The following is a 24243-nucleotide window of genomic DNA, read 5'->3' as shown; positions in this document are numbered from 1 at the left end:
GTGTCATACTTTGGACAAAGTTCAAGTCTGAGGCCCGTTTACATTTTAACAATCTGATAATCGAATAATGCAGAAAAGGGGGCCAAAATACAACTTTAAACTAAATAATGTGCAGCATACATGTAGTATTACCAACAACTTTGCATAGCACGGAAACCAACTGGATAAAATGCAGTACAGGCATACTTGCGCTCCGTTAGAATTTTGAGTCAGGGGCTTCATCATGTGAACGCGCAGATGACATTGCTGCTGCCAATCACTGGTCAAAGGGGGAGGCAAATATAGTTTTGATCCACACTGCAAAAATGTAATTATATACTCGGTATAGTCATTTTCTGAATATCCTCCGATACTCCGGTTTCCTCCCAAATCCCCCCCAACCCCCAAAAAAAACATGCAAGGCTAGTTGATGGAACCCTAAATCGTCCTTAAGTATGAGCGTGAATGGTTGTTCATTTCCTCTGTGTTGTCCATGCTTCATGCCCGTAGACAGCCTGGTAGACACAAATACTACACATATTTATTTATATAATGCTTTTACATCAGCTTCGGCTGAAACAAAAATGAAAATGTAGTAATTGGGCCTTCTTGTGCTGACGTATTGTCATGCCACTGCGCAAGCTATTTGATTACATGTCATTCATAACCGCGTAAATTAGAAATGTCCGAAACTGAGAAACTATTATACTCCTCAGAAGTCATTCAAAATATGCTATTATGTGTCATCGTAGTGTCATGGTCCTGACAAGAGCTAAAAATATAGGTTTTCAAGGTTAATTTGCATTGTTCAGCACTGTAATAATTTAGTCAATGATGTGGACTTGTATTACAGATAATGTATGCCATTAGTAAGTGTTAATATTTGTACCATGACCTGATGAGTGTCAGATGATGGATGAATGGATGCATAATGTTATCTATATAATAAAATGGGATGCTTGAGCTATCATTTGTCTCTGTCCATATTTATATCCACAGCAAAAATCTGATGGAAGAGCAGAGCAAAATATTTGTGTTCGTATGATGCCACAGTTATTGCCTTACAAATCAGAATTCAACTAAAATTTTCCGGAATCCCCATTAAAATGTCCAAAAAAATATCACACAAGAACTAATGTCATTGATCACATGTACACTTACCAATTATTTTGTGTTTGTTTAACCTTGGTTTGTGATGGACTTTCGTTCCCATGGCGACATAAACAAAAAGACATCATATATAATCTCACACGAGCAGATGTGAACAGTGTTGTTGCTATTCTTATGAAAATCAGAAACAGTTCCCAAGAGTACCCTCACATATTTTTGAACGTGGACCCCAATATAATGAATTTGAAGCATGCAATCCAAGGGTTTCAATTTTCGGAGAATCATTTTTAATGAGTGCACAGCACAATGATAAATTCTCATGTCCAATCTGCCCTGCAGCAGTCCGCAACCACCGTATGAGTGACGATGTGGTATCTGCACACTAAATGACAAGAGTCTATTTTGGAAAGGAGGCTGCGCCAAAATAGGCATGCCAGCTATCTGCCAGCATCATGTTGGACCTACACGGGACAAGAAAGAAAATATAAGTCTAGTGAAGCGTGCACCACAGTGCACTTGGGGATGCTGCAGCACTCTGAATTTCCAACCACTTTAAGGATATTTCCACTTAGGGAAGACATTTTTGGCGGTTGGAATTTTTGCGCCTTCCATGACTGACTGATTTGGCCAAGAAGAGTCAAGGTGATTAAAAAAGCTTAAAAACTATAAAGTTGTGTACGCTCTGGTCAGATTTAGCTAACTTTACACCACTGTTTTACCTGTACTTAAAAAAAGTGTTGAACAAACAATTTCGTTTGCCAAGTAAGCTGACTAGCATCAAATTTGTATCAGGCTAGTTAAAATGCCTGTCATTTCCCACCATTTCCTGCTTTTAGTTTAAAAAACGCATTGGAAATTCCTTGCTGGCTTTCAAAGGCATATTTACAAAGCCTGATTGGGTGGAAGTGCGGTGTGGTGGCGTCATTGTCGGAGCCTTATCAAACAGCCGAAGCACTGCCGGCTTCTACAAATGGAAATGGAGCGAGACAGCCAGGGACAGCTGAGGTTATTTTTGGCCGGCCTCGGTTGAAGGCACAGAGGCGACAAAGCCACGATATGTCACCCTTCACAAAAGGGGGAAACACTCTGTTTTGACCTTGACACCCTGGAACTCATTAGTTTTTCCGTATTGAATATACTTACCTTTCTGTTCCTTTTTGTTCAGCAGTGGGGAAGAGCGCAAGTTGCATATTCATATTGATGAGTGTAAATATCTGGCGCTACAATTACTCATAAATGTGCATGTCTGCACTTTGGAATTATTACCCAATTTCATAACATCAGTCAATATGTCACTCATTGATCACAACATTAGATACAGTGCCTCTGAAAATGATATCTAACATAATGGATTTAAATTTTACAACTGAGTTCTGTTTGGATGGAAGAGTAACCTAAACATAAGCAAGTAGTAATTCGTCTTAGTTAGCTAACGCAGTAATGAAGCCAATGATAGCACATATTTGTTTGAAAATCAGTTCTTAGGCTATGAATATAACACAGCAGTAAGTCAGTACGAGGGTTGAAATCAGCCTGTTTTGAGGGGGTGGTCCTGCTCTAGCTGGTGCCCCCAGTCAGACCAGCAGTGAATGCAAAACAAAAGAGCCAAGATTTAAACAGCTGAACCTTCACTCAGTAACCAGACTAACTGAGCTAATAGCATCCAACAAGACCACTATGCTAGCACCACCTTATGGTAGGGCACCAGCAACAGGTTTGCCCTTGGCAGCTCTGGATTACTTCATAGAGACGAGATTTCTATTATCTGTTTTGTTTCTGAAAAATATTTTCCTTAACTGTAGGTACAAACCATGGATCCAAATCTGTTTGGAGGGGCCCCCAGGTTCCTCACCCGGCCCAAAGCGTTTGCCGTGTGTGTCGGCAAGGACGCCACGCTGAGTTGCACCATTGTTGGCAACCCCACACCACTTATCATCTGGGAGAAAGAAAAGCTGAAACTGACATCCGGGGGCCGCTTCAAGACCGTGGAAGATGGAGATACCTACCGTCTGACCATCTATGACATGGGGTTGGAAGACAGCGGTCAGTACCTGTGTAGGGCCAAGAACAGCGTCGGGGAGGCCTATGCAGCCGTGACTCTTAGAGTGGCCCTCCCATCAGAGATGACTCCAAGAGCCCCCATTTTCATGCTCAAGCCTACATCAGCCCGTCTGGGTTTAGGGGGCGATGCCGTATTCCATTGCAGAGTAGTCGCTCACCCCGAAGCCAACTTCGACTGGGAGAAGGATGGACGCTACCTGGGAGAGACCAACCGCATCAAGATCATTTCGGACAGCGACAGCAGCAGCTTAAAGATCCAAAGCGTCCGCAACCTGGACAGCGGCACGTACATCTGCACGGCCCAGAACAATTTGGGCCGGGCGCACGCCGCTGCCATGCTGGTGGTGGAAGCCCAGGATGCTCCCCAACTTGCATTGGAAAACCACACCTCCCTCCTTTCTCACCTCCAGAAACGTAAAGAAGAAATGAACAAGGACATATCGGTCTTTCGTAACGATGAAAGCGCTGCCTCAGATAAAATCACAGACAGTCTGAGTTCTCTGAGTCTGGAGCACGGGGTGAGGTCCTCAGCCCTGACAAAACTTCCCAAGGGTGTGTTCACCCGCACCTGCACGGTAACGGAAGGAAAGCATGCCAAACTGAGCTGCTTTGTGACGGGTCACCCCAAGCCTCACATCATTTGGAGAAAGGACGGAGCAAATATCAGCGAGGGCCGTCGCCACGTCATATATGAAGACCAGGCAGAGAACTTCATCCTCAAGATCTTGTACTGCAAGCAGGATGACAATGGTTTCTACACTTGCAATGCCACTAATATGGCTGGTCAGACCTACAGTGCTGTCCTGGTAACAGTCAAGGGTAAGTGGCTTTTAACAATTCATTGGGCTTTCACGGTTTACCATAGTTTCAAAATGTCAAGGTTAAAATCATTCCTAATATGAGCTGTCACCAGAATGGAGTACTCCTTTCCTTTTTGAGAGGATATCTTCGCAACCACCTTTTAAAGTTAATTGCCTCCAATATTTATTTATTTTAATTTTCAGCGCAGAGGAAAAGGAAGGGTGCAAGACTAGTTACTAGAAAGACTGGTGCCTCTTTGCACTGATTAATGGGAATTGTTCTAAAAGGAAAAAGGTCCAGTCGATACTAGTTTGCCACAAGGGCAACTTGATTAGCCTATAGGTCTGCGATAAGACTAGTTCACCAGTGATGAGACACTATGATTTTCTCATCTCATCTCATTTTCCGTACCGCTTATTCCTCATTAGGGTCGCGGGGGTTGCTGGAGCCTATCTCAGCTGTCTTCGGGCACGAGGCGGGGGACACCCTGAATTGGTTGCCAGCCAATCGCAGGGCACAAAAAGACATACAACAGTCACTCCACACAGGGAGGCCGGACCGGGACGCGAACCGGCGACCTCTGCACTGTTAAGCCGGTGTGCTAACCACTCGGCTACCGGGCTGTCCCACTATGATTTTCTCAGAAGAATTAAAAAAAAAGAATGTTAGCATTCATTTGAACTTAACCCAATGCACCTTTCTTTTGTACTAACTATTCAATATTACATTTGCATATTAGCATATTTGACAATAAAGCTGACTTTGACTTTGAAAAAAAAATGGATTGTTTTCAATGGGAGAATGGTGTTGTTTTTATTTACCCAAATATTTCATATTTAGCAGCCAGGCGTGCAGAGATCATTCATTCAATCCCCGCTCGGACCTTCCTGTGTGGAGTTTGCATGTTCTCCCCAAGCCCGTGTGTTTTTTTTCCGGGTCCTCTGGTCTCTCCCACATTCCAAAAACATGCATGGCAGGGTGACTGAACACTCTAAATTCTCCTACGGTGTGAGTATGAGGGTGGATGGTTGTTTGTCTCTGTGTGCCCAGCGCTTGACTGGCAACTGGTTCACGGTGTCCCCCGATGATAGCTGGGATAAGCTCCAGCAGCCCCGTGACCCTCGTGAGGATAGAGCAGTTCATATAATAGATGGATGGAAGAGCTGCAATTTTAACACCATCATGCTGTGATATTTTTGCTCACATTTGTCATATCATTACAATTTAAAATCTGCTCATGGCGACTTTTTGCCAACTGTATTGTGTCACATTTGCACATTTTATCGTTTCTAAAACCCAAATATCTATTTGACCCCTTTCAGGGACAGCAGTCACTACAGTGGTTAGCTTACCATGTTATCAGGTTAGATGGTGAATGAAAGGGTTAGAAATGTAAATAACAGTGGCAAGGGTGTATTTCAACGCGAGGCCTTCAGTCAATCCGTCTCAATCAATCCAGAGAGAAAAAAAGTGTGGTCTGATTTACTACAAGTCCACTAGAGCAGGGGTGGGCAAACTTTTTGACTCGCGGGCCACAATGGGTTCTAAAATTTGACTAAGGGGCTGGGGCAGGAGCATTTGGAGGGAGTGTTTGGGCCGGTTATACTAAAGCATTAAATGTAGTGTGTGCAAACCTCCTTTGCACAGTAAGACCACTACCACCCAATTTATTAACTGTCTTTCAAATGTGAAAAATAGACATTATCAGTTAATAAATTTGTCTCAAGGAATATACAAGATATAGCATTTACATACTATTTCGCAGATACTGGGAGGAGGAAATGTAAATAGATTAAAATAGCAGACACACTGTGATATATAAAGATGGCGTCTGTTTTTAATATGTTTCAATCGAAGGTGTAAAGTTCAAGAAATCAACATTTATTGAAAAATGTAATCATTCTCAACATTCAAAACAATTGATTACACAACGAAATACTCAAGCTCAATAATATCTACTTGTGTTAAACTCCGCAAAATCATGGATGGATTGTCCTGACCGTACGCTCTACAAACTCGCCACGGACGCCCTTGCCTTCATGCGCAAACAGTACACGTGTCTCGTTGCCAAACACACAGACATAGGCTGTATTACATATCCCACCTGCAGCTGAAATTTGAATACTCGGCACGACAGCCAATCACAAGCCTGCTTCATGCTACCGTACTCTCCCGAGCGTTATAAGGTCGTGCATTTGCGTATCATTTTAGAAAGTAGATGCACAGAACCTCAGCCCCAGAAGAAAGATTAAAAAGAAGCGAACAAAATTTATGACGCTACAAAACGTAAACGTACATTATCCCGTGACTGTAAAGTGTCCTTGAGAGTTTTGAAAGGCGCTTAGTGCCTCGTAGCAGACAACGCAACGCAAACATTGGATTGTGCACCATGACGACAAACGATAAACGACAACTGGAGCAAAATCTTCAGCAAGGGATGTTTACCGTAAATTAAGCAAGGGAGCATTTGTGGTAGGTACATTCTTAATTAAAAAAACCTTTTTGCAACAATGGTTTATTTTGCGATTAGTCATCTTATTGTGTTTCAAGTTGTAAAAATGTGGCAGGCAACTTTATGGCCATTTTTTTTGCGATTAGTCGTCTTATTGTGTTTTGAGTTGGGAAAAATGTGGCAGGCAACTCTATGGCAGGACAGGCAACTTTTCAGAGTTGTCTGCCCTGGTGTCCGCTAACTTTTTGTCATGAGTTTCAGACACTGTTTTACGGTAATTTGGACACGTTCGCCGGGCCGGATGAAAAAACCTAAAGGGCCATATGTAGCCCGCGGGCCATAGTTCGGCACTAGAGGGTACCATTAGCTAGGAAATAACTGACCGACCTTTCCTAATGATGTCCATTTTTTCTTGAAAATTCCGTCTTGAAAATGGCTATAACAGTAAATCTCCGACCAAATCCATTTTTTCTCCTCCTTCAGCTATTGTGGGTTGACAAAACTGCTAGTAAATCAACACAATTTATTTGCTTATGCAGCTCGCTACTGATACAGTGTGCTAGCTCTGGACAGTATCCGCGTATCACCCGCGGCAAGTGATACTATGATTGGCTACTGTAACATGTGACAAGCCAATCATAATTTCGAAAAAGGCTGACGTTACCAGCGCCTTGGGTTGCCAACTCGAACTCAGAGCCTGTGTTGCGCTCTCCACTATAGTAAGGGAGATACGGTGTTGTGGGATCCAGAAAAAAACCACAAGACAAGCAATGTGATACGTCTTGACTCAACAGTGGTTTACTTCGAATGCCCCGATCTAATGCAAACGTACGCGCACAACAATTTCCGGTCCAACGATCTAAATCGGTCCGACACGAAACATGAACCGAAGCAGGCGTTCCATGTTTAAATAAACATTTTCGATATATATCATTTGTAAACCAATAGAACTACGCGAATGTAACCAAAATAGGAAATACGATAATTTACAACCTGTCACATACTCCCCCTCAAAATAGATGTTGTCCCCAACATATGTACGAGTAAATACATAAATACGCTGGACGACGTGCCCAAAACAATGACGCACGGTATTATGAACTGCATCCAAATATGAACTATAATAATGAACAGTTTACAGACTGGAACTCTTTTCATACATTCTGTTTACATTATAACAATCAACAATTCACAGACTGGAACTCTTTTCATACATTCCGTTTTACTTATACAGGGCTCATCGGGGTCTTCTTGTTTCCATCTCACTGTTCTATTAAACCGAAGTGTCGATTAACCATTTCTGTAGTATTTCGTGGCATAATAGGGGTGTGCGCCATACATCCAAGGCATTGTCTGTTCACCATGATATGGTACTGTCCCTACATTGTAGCAAGATGGCGAACCAAGGCGATCATACGTGAATACCTTGGGTCTCCTGTGTTCTCGTCGTGGCCGTTGATTTCCCCCAATATCAGGATTACTGGGGGTTGGCTGGGGAAAAGGGGGACACACCGTCACAGGTGCATCATTTTCCGGACCAATGTTGCCCTCCTGAGGTTGGTCAACTTCCGCAGCTCCCGGCTCTGTCCCCGGCAGTTCATTCCCCAGTTGATTGTCATCATGGTGGGTTGTCTCCACGAAGCTCACGTCCCGCGGTTCTGGTGAGTCTGGTCGGGTGCTCTGGCGATGCAACACTGGATAATACTCATCCTCCTCATCATCCTCTTCCGGATCCATTTCCGGCATCTTGTTCGGTCGTTGCCGAGTGGACTTTTCCTTGGACTGGGACTGTAGTGAAGTCTCTAATGGCAAATGATCACATGGCAGCAAGAGATTGCGGTGGAGTATCCTAGATCTGCCCTTCCCCCTCTCAGGTTTCAGCTCATAAACTGGAATGTCTTGGCTGACTTGACGAACCACTGTATGAACAACATCCTCCCAGTGGTTTCTCAGTTTGCCTGAACCTCCACGTGGGGTTAAGTTTCGAACCAGAACACGATCACCGGGCAACAGGGTAGAATACTTTAGTTTACTGTCATATAGTCTCTTACTCCTGGCAGCAGCTTTGTTGTTATTTTCTTGCGTGATCGCATACGCTTCCTCCATGCCCTGTTTCCACTTCTTCACATAGTCCTTCTGGTTGGTTTCACCCTGGTTAGAGTCTGGATTCAAACTAAACAACATATCAACTGGCAAACGTGGTGAACGTCCATAAAGTAAGTAAAAAGGTGAGAACCCTGTCACCTCACTTTTGGTACAGTTGTAAGCATAAACGAGTTTGTTTAGTGAGTCTTTCCAGTTACTCTTTTGTTTCTCTGTCAGTGTCTTTAACATCTGGATCAGTGTTCGATTAAATCGTTCAACCTGTCCATTTCCCTGTGGATGGTAGGGGGTTGTCCTTGAACCCGCAACCCCACAATATTCCTTCAGTTGAGCAAAAAGTTGATTTTCAAATTCACCACCCTGATCATGGTGAATTCGAAGGGGGAACCCAAACTTTAAAGCATAGTCATTAAATATTTTGTTTGCCGCTGTTTTGCCAGATTTGGACGTTGTAGCATAAACTTGAGCGAAACGTGTAAAATGGTCTACTAGCACAAGCACGTATTCATAACCACCCTTACATTTGTCAAGATGCAAAAAGTCAACGGAGACAAGTTCAAAAGGCTGTGTAGTCACAATATTAGTGAGAGGGGCTCTGGTCTCACGGTTGGGCTTTTTGTGTTTTAGGCACACACACTCTCTCAGTACATAGTCCTCTATTTCTTTTTGCATAAAGGGCCAGTAAAAACGATCCCTTACAAGGGAAAGAGTCCTTTCTACACCATGGTGGCCCATTTCATCATGCAGGTCTTTTAACACTGTCACCTTGTGTTTTTCAGGAAGCAGTAGTTGGGTTCTGTTTGCCGTTTTTCTGTACAAAACACCTCTGTCATTAAAGTGTAGCTTGTCCCATTCCCTCACAAGACAAACAACTTGAGGACAATGCTTTCTTAGTTCAGTACCTAGCGGTTTCGTCTCCGCCAGTTTGTATCTAATAATATGTCCTATAATGGGGTCAGTCTCTTGATCTAGCTTGATCTGTCCAACAGTCAATGGGGCTATCGGTGTGTTTAGTGACACCTCGGCACACGTAGCTGAGATTCCCATAGACCAAGCTGCACTAGACTCGTTCTGTTGGTCAACCGCTTGTACGGCAGCACTCACAGCATCATATGACATTTCTTTTGTACATCCTTCCATATATGTTACCATATCAAGGGGCATCCTAGATAAACTGTCTGCATCAACATTTTCCTTACCGGGACGATATTTAACAGTAAAATTAAAATCAGAAAGTTCTGCGACCCACCTGCACCCAGTTGCATTTAACTTAGCAGTCGACAGTACATAAGTGAGTGGATTATTGTCACTATACACAGTGAAGAATGGTGCATAGTACAAATAATCACGAAACTTGTCTGTGATCGCCCACTTAAGCGCCAAAAATTCCAACTTGCCCGAGTGTAAGTTATAATTCTTCTCAGCTGCAGTTAATGTCCGAGAGCCATAGGCTATCACGCGAAGTTTGCCATTTTGTCTTTGGTACAACACAGCACCTAAACCCCGGTTAGAGGCATCTGTATGCAAAATGAAAGGATGCGCGAAGTCAGGAAAACCTAAAACTGGTGGTTGAACTAAACAGTCTATTAGCTGCTCTAACACTGACTGATGCTCATCACTCCACTCAACCAACTCGAACTCAGAGCCTGCAGAACTGATTGTGAAGGTGTTCAGGTAGATTTCTGACGCTGGTAAAAAATGATGGCTGAAATGTGATTGGTTAAATGCTTAAATGCGAAAACACAGGTCTGAAAGCAGCGCAACAGGGAATCTGAAACCAACTCGAACTCAGAGCCTGCAGAACTGATTGTGAAGGTGTTCAGGTAGATTTCTGACGCTGGTAAAAAATGATGGCTGAAATGTGATTGGTTAAATGCTTAAATGCGAAAACACAGGTCTGAAAGCAGCGCAACAGGGAATCTGAAAGACAATTTGGAGTTATTTAAAAATAATTTAGGGACAAAATATAATGAATTACTCTGTGATTCAGATATTTTTAGACCAGCAGAGAAGTCTTTGCAGGCCCTGACAGCCTGCCACCGGTAAACAAGAAAGTAATATTTGTTCTGTTATTTACAGCCTACATTTCCCCCTTTTTATTAATTTGTTCTTCCATCCATACATTTTCCGTACTGCTTATTCCTCATTAGGGTCGCGGGGGGATTGGTCTTCGGGCACGAGGCGGGGGACACCCTGAATTGGTTGCCAGCCAATCGCAGGGCACACAAGGACAAACAACAGTCAGTCTCACACTCACACCTAGGGACAATTTGGAGTCTTCAATCTGCCTGCCATGCATGTTTTTGGAATGTGGGAGGAAACCGGAGGACCCGGAGAAAACCCACGCGGGCCCGGGGAGAACATGCAAATTCCCGGACCGGGACGTGAACCGGCGACCTCTGCACTGTGACCGGTGTGCTAACCACTTGACTACCGGGCGGTTAATTTGTTCTTCTTTTTATGTATTTATTTTTCAGAACAACCATTGCTGAACTGTAATTATTATTTGTTTTAATATCTTAATTAAAGACACATAAACAAGTGAATCGCGGTTAAATTGACCTTAACCTATTCAGTCACTATCAAGTCACAGACCAAAATTGCTGCTGCTGCATTTGTTATGTAACTCGTCTGTGTAAGCTCTCAGTCGTACAGGAGTGGTCCATCGATGAGAAGGTTTCTTCAGCCGTCATCTGTACTTTTTGAAGGTGTCGGACGTTTTCGCCTCCTATCCAAGAGGCTTCGTCAGCGAACTAAAAGTTAGTTCGCTGACGAAGCCTCTTAATATCCAAAAGGCTTCGTCAGCGAATTAAAAGTTAGTTCGCTGACGAAGCCTCTTGAATAGGAAGCGAAACGTCAGACACCTTCAAAAAATACAGATGACGGCTGAAGAAACCTTCTCATCGTTGTTATGTAACTGTACATGCATTGTCAGAATAGTGTTTTAACAGAACATTTGCTTCTGATATTGCAAGTGTAGCAAATGTAGTGGCCAATGAGCGTGTGAGTAGGATAAATTAAAGTTAACTCACTCACTTTCATGCCACTTTTATGGCATGAAAGAAGCAGCAGGAGCGACTGCACATACTGTCCGTACCAGGCTGAAACCATTTTAAAATGTGAACAGCTTGTCGCAACATGATTCAGTCATAGCTTGTCTTCTGCGGGAAGGTGTAGTGTTGTATCTATTTTCTGCTGCGGTTGAGAAGTTCATGGCTGCTATGTGAGGTTCCTTCACTTTAGCACTAATGCGAGCTAGTATCACTTCCTCCGGGTTTGAAATTGATCAAAATATCAGACGGGTCTCTGCCAAGTCTTTGATGGTAGGGTCTTGTGGAGAATGCAACTAACCATAGTGCTCCAAGCAGGTTTTTGAAGAAGAAGAGAAATGTCCACAAGTCAACAAGAATGGTTCGATTGACCAGAATTTGAATGTTTATGTTCATATAGTCATGCCAAATTCCCATTCTTTTTAATAGCAACTTGCAACCTGACATAATTACACCAAGGCAATTAATAAAAGTGCCTTGAAAATGTTACCAACTGCAGACAGTGTTACATCAAAAACGTTTCTTCCTCTCTTCTGCCAGAGCCAAATGTGCCTTTCAGGAGGAAGCTTCAAGATGTGGCGGTCCCAGAGAAAACCTCGGCCACATTGATGTGCGAGGTGCCGCTAACTGGCAGCAGGGCTGACTGGTTCATGGAGGAAACGCGCCTAGAACAAAACGCTAAGTATCGCATGGAGGAACAAGGCACCCTGCGTCAGCTCACCATACACAACGTGACCACCAACGATGACGGCGTTTACATATGTGAAATGAAGGAGGGCAGCCGCACGGTGGGCGAGCTCACCGTCCTGGGTAAGGTTGACCACTTTATTTCTTTTTCTTTGTACGGTCACACTGCATTGCTAATCTTCTTGGTCTAATACCTTTTCAAATGGGTGTGTCAAAGATACTTCCAGAAAGCATTCCGCTCGTCATTGCGACCATTAGCCAGAAGTGGAGAGGCACTGAATTTGTGCCCAGCGTAGTTACACTGACCTTATTATGTACAGAATGATCCAGACTAAAATATGTGAGTAGAAAGTCATTAGGATTCCACCCATTTTAATTTGACATCAAACTTTGCAGGCAACATTACAAAGAAGCTTCCTCGGAGAACAGTCGTTCCTGTCAGTGACACCGTCATCTTCTGTGTGGAGCTACAGCAGCCCTGTCCTGATGCTTACTGGACCCGTAATGGCGAAAAGCTGAATGCGGATTCCCGAATTTCTATAGCTGGCCTCCACTGCCAGTACACGCTAACTATTAGGGAGTGTCAGTTGGATGATTCAGGAGAAGTGGCTTTTGTGGCTGGAGACTGCAAGACATCCACTCGATTCTCTGTCACCGGTGAGAAAATTTTCTACATTGATGAAAAGCTACATGGCACTCACACTCACAGCTGCTGAGGTTCTGTCTCTTTTTTTGTTTTTGCATTCTACTTAACCTTCACTGTCAATCTGGAAAAAAAGTATATCTTCAATGACTCTTTGCTTTTCAGCGGCAAGGAAGCATCCTCCCGAACCCCCAGTCGATGCCGTGGTGCGGAACAAGACAGACTCATCCATCACCCTGCAGTGGTCTCCTCCCGACAGTGGCCGCCCCGTGCCCATCAAGAGTTACATTGTAGAGAGGAGAAAAGTTGGCACTCACACCTGGCAGAGGTGCAACGTTGGAGAAATTATTTTGTCAACGGAGATCACAATCTCTAATTTCACAGAAGAAGCCTCGTTCCAATTCCGTATTTCTGCCATCAATGACTTTGGTCAGAGTGACTACCTGGAAGTTCCTGGAAGCTTCTACCTTGGTAAGATGGATATTTTTAGTAAGCACAAGTGTATTATGCCACTAAAATGTCGTCCCTCACGTTTGGTTGCTCTCGTTAGAACCCACTGCAGAAATCAGGAAAGGCCTTGTGAACAGCACCGCAGTTTCCGGTGAAGAGTTCTGCATTTCGGTGGAACTCTCAGCCGTTTGCTCAGGTTTTTGGTCTCTCAATGGCCGCCTGCTGCGAAGTGGTGGCGACTACCTTATCACCCGTTCCAAGAACGTGCACACGCTGCTCATCCGAGAAATGACTCTGGACATGAACGGAACAGAAGTCAAATTTGTGGGCGGAGGCTCGGAGAGTAGTTGCATCCTAGCTGTCAAGGGTGTGTCACAATGTCACTTGTTTATTTTTATTTTTTGCTTTTGTTTTCTCCGAAATATTTTGAGAACCGCCTTTTGTCTGATATGTATTTTAGCGCCACCTGTCCGTTTCATCAATAAGTCAGATCAGCAAGAGATGGTGTTCTGCAGTGCTCAAGCCACTGCTCAGATGATGGCTGAGGTGTCAGATTACGATGCGGAGGTTTGTATTCTTGAATAATACTTAACTCCAACATGTATGTGCTGTTGGATCATTCTCCAATTACCGTAAAAACGGTGTGTTCTCTTTATCATGAAATTCAATTACGGTTGTTTTCATTCAAGGCATGTCCGGACACACTGCAGAGAAAACTAATTTTGGCCACTTGTATCTGGTATACCTAGCTCGCAGAAATAACATTTTTGTTAAATACTGTATATACATACTTAGCGTGTTTATACAAAATCTTCTATCTGCAAGCAAAATGTGGATTCTTGAAAATATATTCATGCTGAAAATTTGTTGTTTATTTTTTTATTGTCAAATGTTTTTTTCCAGGTGGTATGGAAGAGAAATGGACGAGAGATAAAAATGGGCAAGAAGTATGAATACGTGACTGTGGACCGCAAGAGGACCTTGAGGGTGCACAATGTTACAGAGGAAGACATGGGCATTTACGAATGTGTTTGTGCAGATGACAACATTTCCATGCAGCTCACTCTTAAAGGTACAGAGCAGGCTTAAAAAAATGATTGTTTTCATTTATGTCAAATGTTTTTCATAATGAGGGGGGTAAAATGCCGCAAATTAGTTTAAAACAACCCAAGCTGTCAATTTCCAAAATAAATAGCAATATGTTTAGGTAGCTATTATAGTAACTTTGTACATTTCTTTCTTTCTTTCTTTCTTTCTTTCTTTCTTTCTTTCTTTCTTTCTTTCTTTCTTTCTTTCTTTCTTTCTTTCTTTCTTTCTTTCTTTCTTTCTTTCTTTCTTTCTTTCTTTCTTTCTTTCTTTCTTTCTTTCTTTCTTGTTTGTTTTGTTGATATGTTTGTTTATATATTTGTGCAGTTAACTATTTGTTTGTGTATGTGTGTTTTTTCATTTGTGTGTTTAATTGTTTATTTATGTGTTTATGTACTGTTTGTTTGTTTGTTTTTGCTTGTGTCAAATGAAACACATAATGACATTTGGGGCACATCCTAACAATGTATGTGTCTGCACACAGCTGTGGAGAAAATGTAAAATATTCATGAAGACTAACATGTTTCTGTTTTTTTTTTTTTTAGATGAACCAGCCAAGTTCCTAAATAAGCCCAGAGGTCCAATGGGCCTGTTGTCCTCACTCAAAGGAGATCTCGAGCTGAGTTGCGAGGTTTCTCCTGCTAGTACGGCTGTCACGTGGAAAAAAGACCAGATTGAGATTTTCGAGGACCAAAGAACTACCATCATCTCCAAAGGTACTCAAAGAAAGCTCATCATCAAAAATGCAAAAAAAAGCGACGAAGGTCATTATTTGTGCGAGACAGCCACTGACAAGATCACATTCCAGGTTAATATTAAAGGTAAGGATTTAATTTGGTGATAATTATTTACTAATTTGACTTTAATCGATATGATATTAAAACAATTTTCCTCTCAGAAACTCAAGCCCAGTCTGCCTTCTCCAACAAGGAATTGGTGCAGAAGGAACTAAAAGTGGCTCTCTCCCAAAAAGCCAGTCTGAGTTGCACGGTGACAGACAGCAAGACAGAGGTGAAATGGTACAAAGACGGTAAGCTGCTCATCTCCAGTCCAACAATTTACAGTGAAGTCAAAGGCAATCAACGCCAACTGGTGATTGAAAAAGCAGCAAAGAATGATGCTGGAGAATATACTTGCGAGGCTGGAGGAGAGAAGCTGGTCTTCAAAATTATTGTGCCTGGTAGGATCGAGTATTTGAATGTCTATAGTTTGTATGTGGTAGGGCATTATTACTTTTCTCATTTGGATTAATTTCAGACTCCCAGGCGGCCTTTATTAACAAAGAAAAAGTCCAGAGCGGGGTGAAAGCCACTCTCTCTGAGAGAGCCACTCTGAGCTGTGAAGTGTTTGATTCGACCAAGGAAGTGAAATGGTACAAGGACGGGAAACTGCTGGTCTTTGGTAAGACAACACATGCCGAAGCCAAGGGGAAAACTCGCCAGCTGGTGATTGACAGCGTGGAGAAGAAGAATGCCGGGGAATACGTCTGTGAAGCTGGGGAGGAGAAGCTCGTCTTTCAGATCACTGTGACCGGTAAGGAAATAAATAGTTGAAGTGCAGAGTTCAATGAATAGATCCTGGTTTTCATCATCAGAGCCTTCACCAGCCTTCATCAACGAAGAATCTGTCCAAAAGGAGGTGAAAGCAAATTTATCTCAAAAAGGCACTCTCAGCTGTGAGGTTGCTGACTCCAAGATAGAGGTGAAATGGTACAAAGACGGAAAGCTATTGGGCAATAGTAAGACAAAACGTGCAGAGTCCAAGGGGAAAAGTCGCCAGTTTGCAATTGACAGTGTGGACAAGAAGGATGCGGGAGAGTACGTCTGTGAAGCCGGTTCTGAGAAGTTGATCTTCAAGCTCCAGGTGGCAGGTATGAAACACCTGAAAAAAATGCAAAGCATCTACCTGTATCTTCCCAAACAAATGGGAAGTGTATCGAAGTGTCGTGCGGCGAGGTTCTTAGCTGGTAAGGCACTACATTTGGAGCTACAAAATGATGAGTCGAATGAAGTGGAATATTTGTCATTAAATTAGCAGCACGGTTGGACCATGGGTTTCACAGTACAGAGCTGCTCCAGCCTTCATTTGTGGACTTTGCATATTCTCCCTTTGCATGTGTGGGATTTCCTTGGGTACTCCTGTTACCTCCCACATACCAATAACATGCACGTCAGTATAATGGGACATTCTAAATTGCCCATAAGTGTGAATGTGAGCGTGAATGGTTGTTTGTCTATGTGTGCCCTGCTATTAGCTGTTCAGGCCATTGATTGTTGTTGTTTCTGCACTAGCTGTTAAAGTTTGAGAAATAATCTTACCTCCGATATCTACATGACCCGCTTTGTTTGTGCCCGTGTTCTCCTGTCGAATAAAATCAATTTCCTTCCCGTTATGCAGAGAAGCTAATAAAAGTAAACACAGGAGACATCCTTATTCTCCTTCCATCGTTGTTCAGAGTTATTCTTCACGGTTTGTGCTCACAAATCAACATTGAATCAAGCCATTGCAAGACATTTAGTGATTATTTTCCTTTGCAGATGTTCAGATCAAGCCGGCCTTTTCCAACACTGACTCCGTTCAGAGGGAGGTGATTGCCCCCTTGTCCCGGAAAGCAATTCTGAGCTGTGAGGTGTTTGACAGCAAAATAGAGGTGAAATGGTACAAAGATGGCAAGCCGCTGGTCTCTGGCAAGACAATACGGGCTGAGTCCAAGGGCAAGACTCGTCTCTTGCTGTTTGACAGTGTGGAGAATAAAGATGCTGGAGAGTACATCTGTGAAGCAGGAAGTGAAAAGCTGACATACAGGATCCAGGTGGCGGGTGAGATATGGCTTGAACCATTACCAAGAAAAAACTCACATTTTTTGAGAAATTTCAGCGGATTTAAATATAATATTTTGCTATGATCGCCACAGCTGTTCAAACCAAGTCCGCCTTCTTCAACGAGGAATCCGTCACCAAAGAGGTGAAGGCTTCTGTCTCTCAGAAAGCCATCCTGAGCTGTGAGGTGGCGGAATTGAAAAGCGAGGCAAAATGGTACAAAGATGGGAAGCTGCTGTCTTCGAGAAAGTCGCTTCATGTGGAGTCAAAGGGAAAACATCGTCAGCTGGTGATTGACAGTTTAGTTAAGGAGGACGCTGGGGAGTATATCTGTATGGTTGGAAGTGAGAAGCTCACTTTCAGGATAGACGTGACAGGTAAGAAATACACCGAAAGTAAATTGTATAATTAGGATGACATGGGACATAAATGCAAAGACAATGACATGTATTTAGCCGCTTTTCTCAAAATTTGATCTGTAGATCCCCCCTGTGTTTTCACAAACAAGGACTCCATCGAGAAGGAGGCGAGAGCCGTTTCGTCTGAAAAAGCCACATTGCGCTGTGAGGTGGCCGATTCCCAAATTAAGGTGAAATGGTCCAAGGATGGCAAACTGCTAGCCTCTAGCGCGGTGCTGCACATGGAGTCAAAAAGCAGGAGTCGGGAGCTGGTGATAGACAAAATGGACAAAAAATATGTTGGGGAATACACCTGTGAGGCTGGATCGGAGAAGATAACATTTAATCTGCAGCTAGCAGGTAAATTGTTCATAAATGAAGTGATGCAGTTTGGTGACTTTGGTCAATTTTTTTTCCCAACACTTGATTTCGTGCTGTTACTGAGTGGGAAGCAGAGTCAGCTCTAGACAAGCGTTGTATTTATTTATTTACTGATTGATTGATTGATTGGTTGATTGCTTTATTGATTGATTGATCGATCGATCGACGGACCGACCGACCGACTGAATCCTAATTACATTCAGCGGAGGTTTGTTTAATTTTATTTTAATGTCTAACAAAATATGAATGAATGAAATATGAATGCAGCTATAGTACACTTTTTTACTGTGTTATTGTTGTTAGACATCGAACTTAGTTTGGGGCTAGTTGCATGTCTTACCCTTCAGCTAAACCGAATGCACGTTGTCAAACTTCTCAAACCTTGACACGATAAGGTGGAAATCCTCCACAAGGATGTTTTTTTTATTTGGTTGCATATTAGCATATTTGACAATAAAGCTGACTTTTGACTTGGGCTGATGCTTTTTACTTATTATTATTATTATTATTATTATTATTATTATTATTATTATTATTATTATTATTAAAATAATAACCAGAGGAGGATTTTCGTTTGTTTGACCAGTAGGCATGTGACCAGTAGTCATGTCCAAAACAAAGACCCAAGCATTCTGATAACCTGTAATCAACTGAAAAATATCGTAATAAGTAAGACAGTAAGAAGTGGAACGGAGGGAAGAGGAATAAGATAAGAAAACTATATGAAATACAGTAAAGTCTCGTTATATCAATATTCTCGGGAGTCGGAAAAAATATCGATATAACCGGACTATCGATATATCCGATCCTGCGGCATGTAAATTTTCTCCTTGCGTTCATAGAAATAGTATCGTAATAAGCAGTACTATCGATATAACCGATATCGATATAACGAGACTTTACTGTACAACATATTTTTGGGAATTTAATTTGAGTGGCGTTCAACCCTCTCTTGCCCTGGCCTAGACCCAGCCCTCATAGGCAAAGAATCCTTACAGACTGCACCCGAGTCAGGCGAGTGTCCCAATATTTCATCACTGATACAAGCCAACCCAATTGTGTTCATCTCTGTAGATGTGCCTGCCAAGTTCCAGAAGAAGCTCATCAAGGACACATGCATCATTCAGGCCAGTGAGCAGATTGTTTTGACCAGCGAGCTGACTTCAGAAAGCAGCAGCGCCGTAAGGTGGTTTAAAGATGAAGTGGAGATCAAGGAGAGCAAAAAATACCAAATGAAAAAAGATGGCCTCTCTTGCACACTCATTGTCACGTCCACCGAATCCAAAGACAGTGGTGTGTACTACTGTCAGACTGCTGATGATAAACTGGAGTTCAAAGTCCACGTCAAAGGTCAGTTTATTTGTTTATTCATTTATTTTGGCATAAGAATCAAATGCTGATGTCTCATTCTAACTATCATGCACCACGTTTTGTTTGCAGACATCGCTGTTAAGTTTGTCATCCCGTTGAAACCTGTCACGGTCGACTTGGGGGCTGATTTACATCTGACGTGTGAAGTGAACCAAGCTTCAGGAGATGTTCTATGGCGGCGCAATGGTTCTGAGCTTAAACCTGGAGGCAGGTACTGCATCAAGACAGACGGCGTAACACGAATCCTCATGTTGACTGGCATGACGAGGGAAGATGAAGGCGAATACAGCTGTGAATGTAAAAATGACAAGACCTCTGTCAAAGTCTCCTCGAAAGGTAACAAGGAAGAATCACAATGCTGAACATTTATATAAAGGTTTATTTTGCTCAGCCCACCTTTTCTCACCCATAATGATTGGAACGTCAGGATTTCTTTTTCAGCGAATCAAATACTCATTTTACTCAGAAAATTTCACACTTCGGTGCTGTTTTTTTTTTGCTGTACTTTTGACTTTTAACAACCATGAACTGGTTCAGCAGAAGAATGCAATCCCAAATTTTCTTCCCCGTACCATAAGTCATTCCATGTCGTCATTGTGCATATTTAATGCCGGTCGTTCCTTTCAGCTCTCCGGGTCGTCAGACTGACTTCCAAGCTGAACAACGTAGCTGCAATGGAGGGCAAAGATGCGATATTCAAGTGCACCATCACCCCTGCAGACGCACACGTCAAATGGTTCCACAACAATGTTCCTATCGTTCATGGCGCCAAGTATAAAACTGAGCATGGTGGCAACACCCACTCGGTCAGCGTCACCTGTGTCACTCAGAAGGATGCAGGGGAGATCAGCGTGGATGCCGAAGGGAAAAGCTGCAAGGCGACGCTTCAAGTGCAACGTAGGAGGAGGCATTCATAGTTGACCTCCAAAATTTCACACAGTCCATGGGCATCCATGTTGTCAAATAGCCAAATAAAATGCTGAAAACAATTGAGACGTAATTTCAACATGGAGGTCCAGCTATATGATAAAATGGCTTGTTTTCAATTGACCCGGTATTTTTAATACCTCTTATTTTTATTTATTTATTTACCAATCAGGTGAGCCGGTGACATTCAAGAAGAAGCTGGAGAATGTGACGGTGGAGGAGCAGAACGAGGCAAAGTTTGAGGTTGAACTGAGCAAGCATTCAGATGAAGTGCACTGGATGAAGAATGGCGTAAAGTTACAGACTTCAGCGGGTGTGGAGGTCCGGTTGGACGGCGCCAAGCAGGCGCTGGTCTTCAAGAGTGTAACTTATGCTGACCGCGGCGTCTACTCGTGTGAAACTCTTGATGACAGAACTCAGGCCAAGCTCACCGTCGAGAGTTAGTATGCAAGCATGCATGCTGGATTATATTTTATTCACCTTACTCATGAAAAAAAATTCTTCCGCAGTGAAGAAAGTTGAGCTGATCAAAGGTCTCACGGAAACCAGGGCACACGAGAAACAGACGGTAAGCCTTGAGGTGGAGCTCAACCAGGCTGATATCGAAGGCTCCTGGACCCGGGATGGCATCAGGTTAAAATCGGAGCCCAATGTCCGCATCACAGCCCTGGGGAAAATGCACGGCCTTACCTTGTCAAATCTGACAAGAGAGGACACGGGAACCATCACCTTCTCAGCGGAGGGGATCCGGACTTCCTGCAAAGTCATTGTTACAGGTACACCGCACAGTCGGCCCATGTCTTGAAGACCCAGTGGAAAAGGGAACATATTTGAAAGTGTTGCCTTGAACAGTAATGGGTCGTATGTATTGCGTTGGGTCCATGGGATGCATGTTGACTTCATCAATGATTTGGGCTCATTGCAGCTCCAACAGACAAGATTTAGTCCCAATAATATGAAAATCTCATGTACCGTAGTTAAATGGACTCTATACGTCAGATTTATGATTTTAACCCATGTCTCATGGCCTTTGCACCTCTTCTGTACCAATTTACACCATACATGTGTTGATGCTTTATTTTGAGTTTTATTCAGTGTGTCATTATTTATCCGCCTAACCGCTTTAATGAAAACAATGTTTACGATTGTTGTCCATTGAATATTATAGGACAAATCTATCTAATGTATCATTATACGGACAAAACTATTCTGATTCAATAGAACCCCCTGTTACGATCTCAAAGCCCATTGTCGACATCAGCGTTGCGGAGAAGGAGAAGGTCACTTTGGAGTGTGAAGTATCAAGAACAAATGCAGATGTAAAATGGTTTAAGGTGAGCAGTCACGCCAGTCAGTGCTGAGTGATTAAGGACAAGTGCTCACATTAATGTCATGAAATTCTACAGGAAGATGTACAGCTGAAACCAGGGAAGAATTGTAGTATTCATTCATTGGGACGAAAACGCACCTTGATCATCAACAAATGCACCCCCGAAGATGCAGGCACTTACATCTGTCAAACTGCAGACGATGGCACCTGCGCCAAAATCACTGTTCATGGTGAGTACCACTTCATCCAAAACACAACTGCGACCTTTGTCAATCAAAACATGACAAAAATGGTTCCCGCTGCAGCCAGAGATGTGAAGATTGTGAAGGACCTGGAGGATGTGGAGGTGATGGAGAAGGACAGCGCTGCATTCGTCTGCGAAGTTTCACACGACGAGGTGGAGTGCCAGTGGTACAAGGGAAGCTCCAAACTTAGAGTCAACGACAATGTCAAGATGAGACAAGAAGGTGACATACCAAAAAAGCTACTCATACCATGGTACATCCATACATAGAAATGGCTCTCCGATTGTCTCAATAGCCCCCTTCCAATTTTCAGACTTTTCATGTGGACTTTGAAATGAACTGCATTCCTTCCCATCCTTTTGTTGCTGGAATAGACACAGATGTTATCAAAGTCAATTCCAAGTACTGAAGTCCTGTCGTCCTGGATACTGCATTTGCGTCTTACGCACATGTGTAGCATTTTTTCAGCACAATACGTGCCTGGCTGGGATCAATAAAGTTAAGCCAACACTGATCCACACACTATAAGACAGTGGTTGTTAATGTGTGTCCAGTAAATTGCTTTCAGGAGTTAGACCAGGGGTGGGCAAACTTTTTGACTCGCGGGCCGCATTGGGTTCTAAAATTTGACAGAGAGGCCCGGCCAGGAGCATTTGGAGGGAGTGTTTGGGCCGGAAATACTAAACCTAAAGCATTAAAGGACAACCGACGCCTCTGGACAAGTTATGTCCATAATTTATAAAATCACTTCAAATGACTTTGACTGAGCGTATTTTACAAAGATTCCACAGCATATAGCTATCGTTTACGTTTTACTTGCGCTGAATATTCAGGAAGTCTTGTTTTCGAGTTGATGACGATCCCCATGTGACGTCACGTTAGGGCGGCCCCTGACCAAGAAAGCGACACACAATGCATTTTGGGTACTTTGTTTGGTCTGAAAACTTCGTGTTGATCCGTGTTGATGGAGAAATTAGAAGGAAAACACATAATTAACGCCAGGGTGAATCGTTGTGTGTTGCACCAAGACAACTATTTGATATTCGCTGACACAAATTCCCAGCTGACAAATCAGCCCATTTCTAACGGAGCTTGGGCGGAATCTTCTGCATTTTCTGGGTGCTACATTGCTGTCATTGACGGCTCGAATTGATATGGGAGGACTCCTTGAATCAATTGCAAACATTTATGCTTTCCTCTTCAGAACTATTTGAATCATATTCATAACTGGATGAGTAACAAGAAAGCATCTTCTCCGAATCTGAAGCCATTGTTTTGATTCTCGACCAAGGCAAGACATCTTGGCGTGACGTCACGAACAAGGGGGTGGGACCTTCTGAAACTGGCCATTTCCGGATTCATTTTGAAGTCATTTTTATTGGTGTTTTTCATTTAACTAAAACTATCAGCCTACCTGATTTGGGTATTTTAGATGCTATAAAACGTTTTTCTGATGTCAGTGGGAAACAAAAAAAATGGTGCCGGTTGTCCTCTCAACGTAGTGTGTACAAACCTCATAGCACAGTAAGAACCGAATTTATTAACTGTCTTTCAAATGTGAAAAATATCCCTGAGTTAATAAATTTGTCTCAAGGAATATGGCGTTTACATACTATTTTGCAGATACTTGGAGGAGGAAATGGAAATAGATTAAAATAACATATGCACTGTGATTTATCAAGATTGCGTCTGTTTTAATAAGTTTTCATTAAAGGGGCAAAGTTAAAGAAATCAACATTTATTGAAAAATGGAATCACTTTCAACATTCAAAACATATTATTCCACAACAAAATATTCAAGCTCAATAATACCTACTTGTGTTAAATTCCGCCAAATCATGGATGGTTTGTACCATAGAAATATCTATTTCTATGGTTTGTCCTGACCGCGCGCTCAACAAACTCCTCACTGACGCCCTCGCCTTCACGCGGAAACAATACACGTGTACCCTCGCCGAGCACACAGACATAGGCTACCTGCAGTGAAATTTGCATACTCTGCACGGCAGCCAATCAGAAGCCTGCTTCTTTCTTCCGGACTTTCGCAAGCGTTATAAAGTCGTGCAATTGCATGTCATTTTCCAAAATAGATGCACAGAACCTCAGCCCAGAAGAAAGATTCAAAAAAAGCTAACAACATATGTGACGCTACAAAACGTAAATTTACATTAAACCGTGACTGTAAACGTACACTTATGAAAGGAGCTTAGTGCTTTTTTTAGGAAGCAATGCAAACGTTGCATTGTGCACCACAATGACAATCGACTACTGCAGCAAAATCTTAGAGCCATGCACATGTACCGTAAATTAAGCAAGGTAGCATTCGTAGTAGGTACATTCTTGATAAAAA

General features: G+C 42.7%; 1 protein-coding gene across 1 annotated transcript in view; it reads left to right on the top strand.

The window, feature by feature from the left end:
• Nucleotides 1–1580: 1580 nt before the first annotated feature.
• Nucleotides 1581–24243, top strand: part of obscnb (obscurin, cytoskeletal calmodulin and titin-interacting RhoGEF b) — an 85361-nt gene continuing 62698 nt past the window's right edge. The window contains exons 1-23 of the mRNA XM_089009112.1: nt 1581–1731; nt 2892–3969; nt 12097–12366; nt 12640–12900; nt 13052–13357; nt 13437–13703; nt 13797–13903; nt 14240–14408; nt 14968–15243; nt 15321–15602; nt 15680–15955; nt 16017–16292; nt 16960–17241; nt 17337–17618; nt 17724–17999; nt 19095–19370; nt 19461–19727; nt 20019–20288; nt 20491–20757; nt 20828–21094; nt 21540–21652; nt 21725–21878; nt 21954–22115. Coding sequence (XP_088865238.1) covers nt 2901–3969; nt 12097–12366; nt 12640–12900; nt 13052–13357; nt 13437–13703; nt 13797–13903; nt 14240–14408; nt 14968–15243; nt 15321–15602; nt 15680–15955; nt 16017–16292; nt 16960–17241; nt 17337–17618; nt 17724–17999; nt 19095–19370; nt 19461–19727; nt 20019–20288; nt 20491–20757; nt 20828–21094; nt 21540–21652; nt 21725–21878; nt 21954–22115 — 6175 coding nt within the window. The 5' untranslated portion in view covers nt 1581–1731; nt 2892–2900. The remainder of the gene's footprint in view (nt 1732–2891; nt 3970–12096; nt 12367–12639; nt 12901–13051; nt 13358–13436; nt 13704–13796; nt 13904–14239; nt 14409–14967; nt 15244–15320; nt 15603–15679; nt 15956–16016; nt 16293–16959; nt 17242–17336; nt 17619–17723; nt 18000–19094; nt 19371–19460; nt 19728–20018; nt 20289–20490; nt 20758–20827; nt 21095–21539; nt 21653–21724; nt 21879–21953; nt 22116–24243) is intronic.

This window comes from Hippocampus bargibanti, linkage group LG11, assembly GCF_051943395.1.
Source record: "Hippocampus bargibanti isolate YZ-2025 linkage group LG11, ASM5194339v1, whole genome shotgun sequence".
In the NCBI taxonomy this organism is placed as follows: domain Eukaryota; kingdom Metazoa; phylum Chordata; class Actinopteri; order Syngnathiformes; family Syngnathidae; genus Hippocampus; species Hippocampus bargibanti.
Note: the sequence above shows the minus strand (reverse complement) of the source record. Positions and strands in the feature narration are given on the sequence as shown.